The sequence below is a fragment of the Chamaea fasciata genome, unplaced genomic scaffold (genome assembly GCF_029207755.1).
Source record: "Chamaea fasciata isolate MVZ Bird 193981 ecotype frontalis unplaced genomic scaffold, bChaFas1.0.hap1 SCAF_19, whole genome shotgun sequence".
In the NCBI taxonomy this organism is placed as follows: domain Eukaryota; kingdom Metazoa; phylum Chordata; class Aves; order Passeriformes; family Sylviidae; genus Chamaea; species Chamaea fasciata.
Window position 1 is genome coordinate 1,910,940 of NW_027094104.1, and position 9,240 is coordinate 1,920,179.

Sequence of the window (9,240 nt, forward strand, 5' to 3'; positions counted from 1 at the left end):
AGGACCTGTGATTGCAAAGGAAGAAGAGGAAGAGGCTGTGTTTTTGGGCTGTGGCCTCAGCCAGGCTCAGGGAGTGCTTTTGCATGAGAACAGAGGGGGCTGTTTGCAGGGAGGGCTGCACAGACAAGGCCTGTTTGCTGCCCACAGCTCATCGAAGACCTGCGGAAGGAACTGGAGCACCTGCAGCTGTACAAGCTGGAGTGTGAACGTCCTGGACGTGGGAGAAGTTCTTCCTCCAGCTTGAGCGAATTCAATGCCAAAACCAGAGAGGTGGAAATGGAGCATGAAATAAAGCGGCTGAAGCAGGTTAGCAGGGAAGGGCTTCTCAATCCACATCAAATGTACAGGAATACCTTGAAAAATGCAAGCCCAAAAGCTTACAGATTTTGTCCCCCCCTTCTCACACAAGCACAAGAGCCTCGTTGCATCTGTGCAGGACTTCTTTGCACTGGTGATGTAAATTATGCCCCAGGAAAATTCAGGCAGGGAGGCCTTGTCACTGGAGGTAAGAGTTGCTGTCAGCTGCAGCCTTGCTGTGTGTCATCCAAGATTCCCGTGATGTTAAATTTTTTTTATTATTATTTTTAATGAAACCTTATAGGAAGAACTTAAAAAACAATGTCTTTTCATCCTTAAATAGGAGAATCAAAAACTTCGTGACCAAAATGATGATCTTAATGGACAGATTCTAAGCCTCAGTCTTTATGAAGCTAAAAACCTCTTTGCAACGCAAACAAAAGCCCAGTCACTGGCTGCTGAAATTGATTCTGCATCGAGAGATGAGGTAATGTGCTTTTCTAATCAGGTCCTACATCCAAGAATATGGAATTTTCAAAGTAATTAACTGTCAAGGTTGAACTATCTGAAGCTGACAAATGAACAACAGAAAATTCTGCTTTGCTAGGAGTTCAAGGGTGTTAAAAGATTGCCTTAAATCTAACACTGTTTTTGTACCTTTGTAATAACTCTCACATTTTTCTCCAAAAAAATTTGAATTATTAAAATCTCAGTAAACTGTTTTACAGTTCTAACGTCTTGTATCTTGCAGAGTAATGTGAGAGTATGACATTAATTTCACACAAAAATGACCATTGGTAGTTACTTTAATTTTTACTTTCTGTTCTAGATTTAGTTCTAAGTTACTTCAGTAACAAGCTCTCACTTAGATATATATTTGAGCTCTATGTTCCCTGTAGCAGAGCTGAATTCTTGGAGAAAGTAACTTGTGTGCAAATAATAACTTGGTAATGCTTTGAAAGATATTTTGGGAGACCCATTTGTTTGTGGGCTGATTTCAGCTGGTGTAGCTTCCTCTGAGCTCCAGGACAGATTGAGAGATCAGGCCACTGGATACAATGAGAGCTCCCAGGGAAGAAGACAGGTTAGTGGTGAAGGAGATCAAAGGGATTGTTTGTCCTTGATGCTCTATCTCTTCAGACAGAACTTCCCATTTCTTCATCAAGAAAAGTTGTGAGACAGAAAAGTCCCTTTTACCCAGCCTGTACTGAACTGACCTGTCAGCCTTAGCTCCTGGGCAGGCCTTTGAAGTGAAGGCCCTTGAATTATATTCCAGAGAACTTAATTTCTTTCTGAACCAGAGCCCTGTGAAGGAAGGCTGTTTACTTGTTGACTTCTGGTTAGGTGAAAGCAAACTGGCTTTTGCTATTGTCAAGAAAAATCTGACTCGTCCCTCTCAGTCTCGTGGCTCTGGCTCATGCGAGGAGTATCCAGCACTCCCCCTTTAAAGGAGGAAAGTGCCTGAAAGCTGTGGCCCAGACTCAGCTAAACCGCACAGAACTGCACAAACTGTTCCCATTGTGCCATTTTGCCTGTATGATCAGAACAAAGGTAAGAAGATTCAGAGTGGGACTTGTGTGAAGTCTTATGAAGATGGACAGGCAAATAACATGAGCTTTAGGAGGATCTGAGGCTCTGACACACCTTAGCAGCTTTGTCAGTTCAGCATTAAACATTCAGAGATAAAAAGCAAAGCAGTCTTCATCTTTGGAGGTGTTGAGGGGTCTTTTACAGCCCTAAAACCTGGTGAAACATGTATTTAATATAGAACATTGAATAGCAAGTGGGTTGTTCTTGTGGAGTATGTTGTGGTTGTTTCGAGGTTTTTTTGAGAGAGAGTATGCACATGATCCAGAGGAAGCACATATTTTTCCTGGTGCTGAACACTGAAATACTTGTTCTGTTCAGCAGCCTTTCATGCAAACACCTTCAGATTTCAGTAGTAATGAAAAAATTTGAGTATCATGAAGCTCTTGCTCTGAGATGAAGCAGTTGATCCATGGTATGGAAGCAGGATGGATTGGCATGTTAGATGGGGAAGTTGTTTCAAGTGACCTGCCAGAAGATCCCTGGAGATGACTGCTCACCACCTTCTTTGATAGCAAAGATCTGTAACATACAGAATTGTTTCTAATACAGGGAGGAGCTTGAGTTAGAAAACCTGTCAGAAAAGGATTTGGTGATCCTGAGGAGGCACTGGTTTCTCACCTGTCTCAATTTCAGGCTGTTACATAAATTACTGAGAATATTTCAGGAGTAACTTGGAAATGTTGTGTTTTAGCTCATGGAAGCCCTCAAAGAACAGGAAGAGATAAATTACAGATTGCGACAGTATATGGACAAGATAATTTTGGCAATCCTGGACCACAATCCATCTATCTTGGAAATAAAGAATTGAAGAGAATATGAGAAGGAAAAGCAGCAACTGCCTGATATTTCTGCACATGCCACTGGATCTAAGCAGCACTCTGATACTGTAAATGAATCTATAAATATATATACACACTAGGTGTGAGTGTGGGTGCGCGGGTGTTTATATGATGTTTGGTACACTGTTATTTGTCATTGAATTGGCTTGGTTAGACTTTTTCCATGCACTTTCAATACCTGTGATGAGATGGATACTGTATATTAATGTAATAACAATATAACTGGATCATGCTGTTTTAGATACTGGACAAAATGACTCTACCTCTAGTTGTAAAGGTAAAAAAAGACAGTGGAAACATATGGATGTGGGCCTGACTTTAGGAGCAAGAATTTTTTTCTTCATTCTCCCAGGAATTTGGGTACCACAAAGCAATTGACATATCCAGGTTCAGTTCCCGACTGGTGCTGACTGTGTAATTTCCTATTTGATTTAATTTTAGTACTTTAACCACACATCAGATTAAAAACAAAAACACAACAAAAAACAAACTTGGGGAAAAGACACAAAGTAAATGGGAAGAAAAGGAAGATATTGCAGAATTTTTGCTATTTATGAAAAGTCACCATCCACTTGTTTGCCACTGTCAGCACAAAGTGTTTTTGATGTAAGATCACTTTGGAGCCTGCTTTGGGATGCTCTGAGCCCGCTCTCTAGTGTGTGTGCATGTGTGTTTTTTATGCCTGGGTCCCTGTAGCATTGAGGCAAAGAGCTTTTCAAATCTCTTCCCCTATTTTCAGGGGTATATCATGGGCCATTAAGATGAATTCTGGGATTCTGCCCCTTCCCCTCACCCTGATTTTGATTTCACTGAAGGAACACATTCCAGTTCTTACAAAAAAACCCCAATGAAACAGAACAACGACAACAACAAAAAAATTGCATGAGATATCTCACTTCAGGGGGAGGAGGAGGAGCAGCCCTTGACATGACTTGCTGCATTGCCTTCCCACCCCAGACAGCTGCACTCCTTTGAGAATGGCATTTTTTGGGCAGGCTGTGCAGAGCAATGGCTGGTTCCTGGCACAGTGGTGGAGGACAGTCTGATACAGAGTGACTTTTACCTATAGGGCAGGAAAAAGAGCTTCATCTTGCAGGAGTTGCCAGTCCAGACTGAGCACACACACGTGCAGATGTAAAACTCTGAGTAGGGATCACATCCCGAATTACATGAGCACTTGTGCAGGTGCTTAACTTGAAGTGTGTGCTGCATCTGCTCATGGGTGTCAGTGGGACAGAACATTAAGCTTTAAAGTTGAGCGTGTGCTTAAATGCTGCCTTAAATAGGGATGACTTCAACATGTGCCTGTGTTCTCCAGAGCTGGATCTATACTGTAGGGCTAGGATGTTTTTAATTAATAATGTAGCTTATGTAAGGAGCTTATGGAATTGTTTGGGTAGTTGAATGCTAAAAATTTTATTCCATGCACTTTTTTAAAAAGTAAAAGTTTCACACTTTTGATTCACACCAACTGGCACAGAAAAATCAGCCAGAGTATCTGGCCTTCCTCAGTGCATAGAGATGTTTCCTCTATTGAATACACTCCCCAGAAGAATGTTACAGTAGCAATGACTGTGCTTTTCTGTGTATTTCTTGCTGTTGGCAGTGTCTTGCCCCTAGTATTCTCTTGATGTATCTTGGTGTGTGTATATGTGATGCATTTTTTCCTGAATTTGAATACATAAAACTGTATTCAGTTATGGATGTAAATATATTTTGTTTTTCTGCAATCTCTGTGCTCTTGCCTTCAGTGATGTGTTACTGGAGTGATGGGAAGCAGGGGATGTACTGAAATCAGGCTTTCTTGAAGGCAAGAAAATAAAAACAGTTTGTTTCTATGTATCTGCATAGGCAGGTGTAAAGTAAGTGGAAAGAGAGAGGGACCAGAGGAATGACTGAGGGACACAACATCGCAGTTCACAAAGGTCTGCAGTGCTCTGGGAGAAATGGGACAGTCTGGTTCAGTGATGTCACAGGGCTGGGTTCCTGAGGCTCTGGAGAAATGTGGAGGAAAGGATTTAAAGACTCCTTTGCCACCTGGGAATGGTGTAAGATGTAACACTGCAACAGCTTCTGTTTGTGCAGGAGTAGGGGAACCCCATGGAAACCCCCCACATCCACTTTCCCACCTGCTGCTTCTTCTGGATGTGCCACCCCAGAAGGTGGGAGAGGAACAGTTCAGCCAGCTCAGTACTTCCTGCCTGCAGGACTCCTCACCTGCACTTCAGTGATGGCATTTCCTTCTGCCTGGTGCTGTCTGTGGATAGTGTCGGGGACTTTAGTCTTTCTGTAGGCCACAGAGAACTCTTCCACGCCATCAGGGAGCTGTTGGAAATGTGCTGTGACAGGCAGGGCTGGGTGACCCAGAGCCCTGCTTTGGAGCTGACTCCTGGGAAGTTGCACTGCTGTCCTGCTCTCATGCAGTGGATTTCAATAAGAGTGAAGCTGTTGCAGCTTAGGCTGGTGACAGTGTTTTCCCCTAATTATTTTTAAGTAAACTGGACTCAGCTTCAAAATCACAATGATCTAAAGCCCGTTCCCATTAGGGTGAAACATCAGCAAATACTGAGGGCTGTTTCAGTAAAAGCAAAGCCCGTGGACTTGAACAGAAGACATGACTATAGTGATAGCCTTGGTTTTCTGCAGATAATTATATGTAGGAGGTGAATAGTCACTAGTAGTGACAAATAGTCACCGAATTTGGCTGATATCCCGAAAGAGATATCCTAGCCAAGGGTACCCAGCAATGGAAATTTCTTAAAACTTGCAGGACTTCTTCTTCAGCTCTGTACCCAGCTGTGTTAGTGTTTAGAAGCTCTTCCTTGCTCCAGTATTTACATTTGAATAGATGTCTTGCCACCATGTTGGTGGTGTTTGTAGCTGTTTTATTGTGTAAAGGAGGTATCCTTCTGCTCCTGTGGGGCCCTTGGTGTTGTACTGCCATCTGTTACTGTGGAAATCATATCCAGATACTTGCTATGTTTGACAAATAATGTGAGCTGGAGGTGGGAGAGGCATTTCACTGGCAGATATATTTTCTTCGAAGGTATCCACGTCTAAAAATACTAATTAGCGCTTGCATTCTTAGACTGAGTAACTACAGTTTTACCCTAACTTGTCTTGCAACTCAAGACCTGGAGAACCCTTTTATCCCAGAAAATAAGTCATCATGTTTTATGACATGCAGGTCATTTGGTAATAAAGGATCACTCGATGGCTCACTGGAGCAGGGAAAAGGGTAATCTGGTATCAGTGTTGAGTGCATATTTCGATCAAGTGTCAGACAGACACTGGCAGCAGACAGGAGATGTTGCAAATAGGGAGACACTGATTTTGCTGTCTTTTCTCTGATAAATTTCTTACTTCTTTGTTGTGAACATGCTCTGTGTTCTCAGGCTGGCCAGGAAGGTACAGCCTGCCTCTGTTACTGTTGGTGGAACAAGGGCCTCCCTTCCCTGGGTAAATCACTTCGGACACAGAAATTTGGTATCATCTTCTAGCAATACACAAATGCAGTAAGCACTCCTGTGTCAAACCCATGGTTCTATTTAACCCTTGGGGATGCAGACACAATCTCAGGTACTGTATCTTGATCTGTTCCTTGGTTCATATGACCTCGAGTTCTGAAAAGCTAAATTATATTCTGGTCAAACCTGTTGCAAACCACTACGGGTATTTCTGGACAGTGAAAAAAAAAAAGATCAGCTTTTGGCTAGAAGCTGCCCTCAGTCAGGCTAGTCCCACACAAGGTACTGCAGAAAAATTACCTCTTTCAAAACTTGCACTTAAAGAGCATCTGAAATGTAGTCTCTCAAGATTTTTCTGGTATTGGCTGGTTCCCTCCAGACTTCAGTCTTCAGCTGCTGCGTAGTTCTTATTTCAGAATGATGCTGATTCAAAACTGCTTTGACATCAAAAGATGACTTTTCAGCTTTTTGAATAGCTCCTATTTGAGACTGAAGCTGTTTGAGAATTTGTCTTGAACTGTAACATTGATGAACTGTAACCTTCCCATCTATTTTTAAGGAATTTTTAATATGCAAATACGTAGGAAGTTTCAAAAAAAAACACACCAAAAAAAACCCAAACCCCAGCATCTAATGCACTTTTGTTGCCAACTTTTCTTTCATGGTCTTTGGGAAAAATTCAGATATTTCTCAGCCAGCTCTGTAGGGAGTTGAACACAGCATTATTAATTCTCAAATATGTGTATCAACAAATATTTTGCTGTCTGAGTGCAGCAATGCTCCATTTACTTTGGTAGAGCTGCATTGCTCTCCAGAGAGGATCTAGACCAACAGTATTTAGGCTCCCTAATCTGGTTTGTAAATGAGGGCTTGGAAGCTGATATATAAACACACATTGTGGGCTGCTGCACGAGGCACTGCTCAGTGGTCTGTGCATCACAGTGCCCGTGACATGTGATGAGTCTAAGAACTAGAATTTACAAATAAAAGAATGCTTTTTTACATTCTTTAATGGCAGTGAATATACAGTGGTTTTCTCTTAAAACCAATACTGTATGGTGTGGTCTGAGGGATTTTTTTCCAAGGAAGGAAGGAAGTAGCAGCTGATCAAACATTTGCCAAATCAGTGGCTTGGCTTATACTGATTTAAGTGAAAACTTGACTCAGACTTCAACTGAGCAGTTCCTGGTGTAAGTAGCAATGCTCGTATTCTTGTCATTTGGTACTCAAGAAACATTGTCAAGAAATCATGACAGGTGATGTAACACAGCTGGTTGGTTTTAAAGGACATAGTTGCACAGTTCTGACATTTTGTTCCTTTGCATCTCAGTATTTTCGAATTAAAAATATTGATCCTAGGAGCAGTTTGCTGTTAAATCATGCATGGGTTTCTAGTTAATGAAACTGCATGTACCTTTAGAGTTTGCTGAGGATTGCAGTCAGTGTTGGGTCTGAATCCTGTCATTCTGCATAATGCACTGGGACTTGCTCTGATGTGCAAGAGAGTTGTTTCTTTCTGGGACTCTTCCTCAGTGTTCTGTTGACATTTACACTCTTGGTCTTGTCCCCAGCCACTGTCAGGTGATGTGTGCCTTGGGGCAGCACTTTGAGCAGCTAGGAGGGACAAATTCAATATTCTTGGCTTCCGTGTGACTTTAGCTACCAAGGCAAGAATTTCAGTTCTGTCTATACCAGGCCAGTCCTGTTCTTGCCTTTTTTGTGGTTGTGAAAACTGGTTGTGTCCTGTGTACATGACAAAACGTTGTAACTGATTCTCGTGCTATACAAGCAGGTTGGTGAAGGTGATCCAGGTGGAGGATCCCTGGGATGTGCCTCAGTTCTGTCCAGGTCCCACTGCATGCTCTGCTGACACACTCTGGGAGGCTCAGGCCTGCAGCTCAGCCTGGCCAGCACATTGCAGAGGTCACAGCAGCAGCCCGTGAGGATCTGCAGGCAGGGCCATGCTACCATAGCTTGCCACAGTGTGGAGCCAGCTGACAGGCTCCTGGTGTTCTCTGCACCCTGGGTTTCAGCTCGCTGGCTTCAGTCTGGGCCTTTTGTTCTACTGCAAGAGTAGTGCCTGGTCAAACGTACTGTGAGAGAGATTAGTTATTACATAAACTTTAAACCTAATGGAAACATGAACAAACATGGGCTTCCGCAGTGTATTTTGGACAGCTAGCCCTGGAATGGAGGTGCTGTGAGTGGAGCAGCTGTTACACCTGAGCTGTCAGCTTTGCTGTCACTGTTCTGGGCACAGTGACACCCTGGAGACCCTTCAGAGCCGCTGTGGCCCAGTGAGGGGTGGCAGGTGGCTGTTCTGGGGGACACATCTGCAGACACTCCTCCTCCCAGTGATGATCTTATACTCCACAGCATCAGCCCTGTTTTATTTACTACCTTATCCATAGCTAAATTATTCTGGCTTTGGAGAAAGGACATCAGAAAGAGAACCAAGAGTTTAGTATCCTGTGAACACTTCAGTACACTACAGGGCAGTAAATGTTGCACTGATATATATTTAAATACTGAGACATTTTGAGAATTACTGTAAAATCAGTTGTGAGAGCCATTTGTTTTTCTCTGTTGCACAGACCAGTCACGTTTTTTGCATGGTTATGTATTTTAGTACTTGTGCCTTTTACTTCTCTGTTGTGAGGATACATTTTATTTTCTCATTTTATCATCTGGTTTTGGACACTTTTTATATACACTTCTTTAATCATCTAGTTTCTTGTAATGTACATGTGTATATATAAAATAGATCAGATTTGTATTCATGTGCCTCTGAGATGTAAAAAATACTCATTTTGTACAGGTTTTTTTAGAAGCACTAGGTCATGGTCTAAATTACGTAGCAAATGAAATTTAACATAATTAGCAGTTCTTTGTTGTCTTCTAAGAATGTTGTGTCTGATGGTTGGTCTCTTGTAAGGCAATGTCACACACTCTGCAGATTTATTGTTTTAGTATTGCTATGAGACCAATTCTATCCACTTGTTGGCTTCAGTTAATTCAGAATAATAAAACAATTAAATGTTACAGTC

The 9,240-nt window shown here is 42.2% G+C and overlaps 1 protein-coding gene across 8 annotated transcripts in view; it reads left to right on the forward strand.

The window, feature by feature from the left end:
* RAB11FIP4 (RAB11 family interacting protein 4) overlaps positions 1-9,240 on the forward strand; it is a 117,970-nt gene extending 108,730 nt beyond the window's left edge. For all 8 annotated transcript variants that reach the window (XM_066200841.1, XM_066200847.1, XM_066200843.1 and 5 more), the window contains 3 exons: positions 148-306; positions 641-784; positions 2,579-9,240. In XM_066200841.1, coding sequence (XP_066056938.1) covers positions 148-306; positions 641-784; positions 2,579-2,695 — 420 coding nt within the window. In that variant the 3' untranslated portion in view covers positions 2,696-9,240. The remainder of the gene's footprint in view (positions 1-147; positions 307-640; positions 785-2,578) is intronic.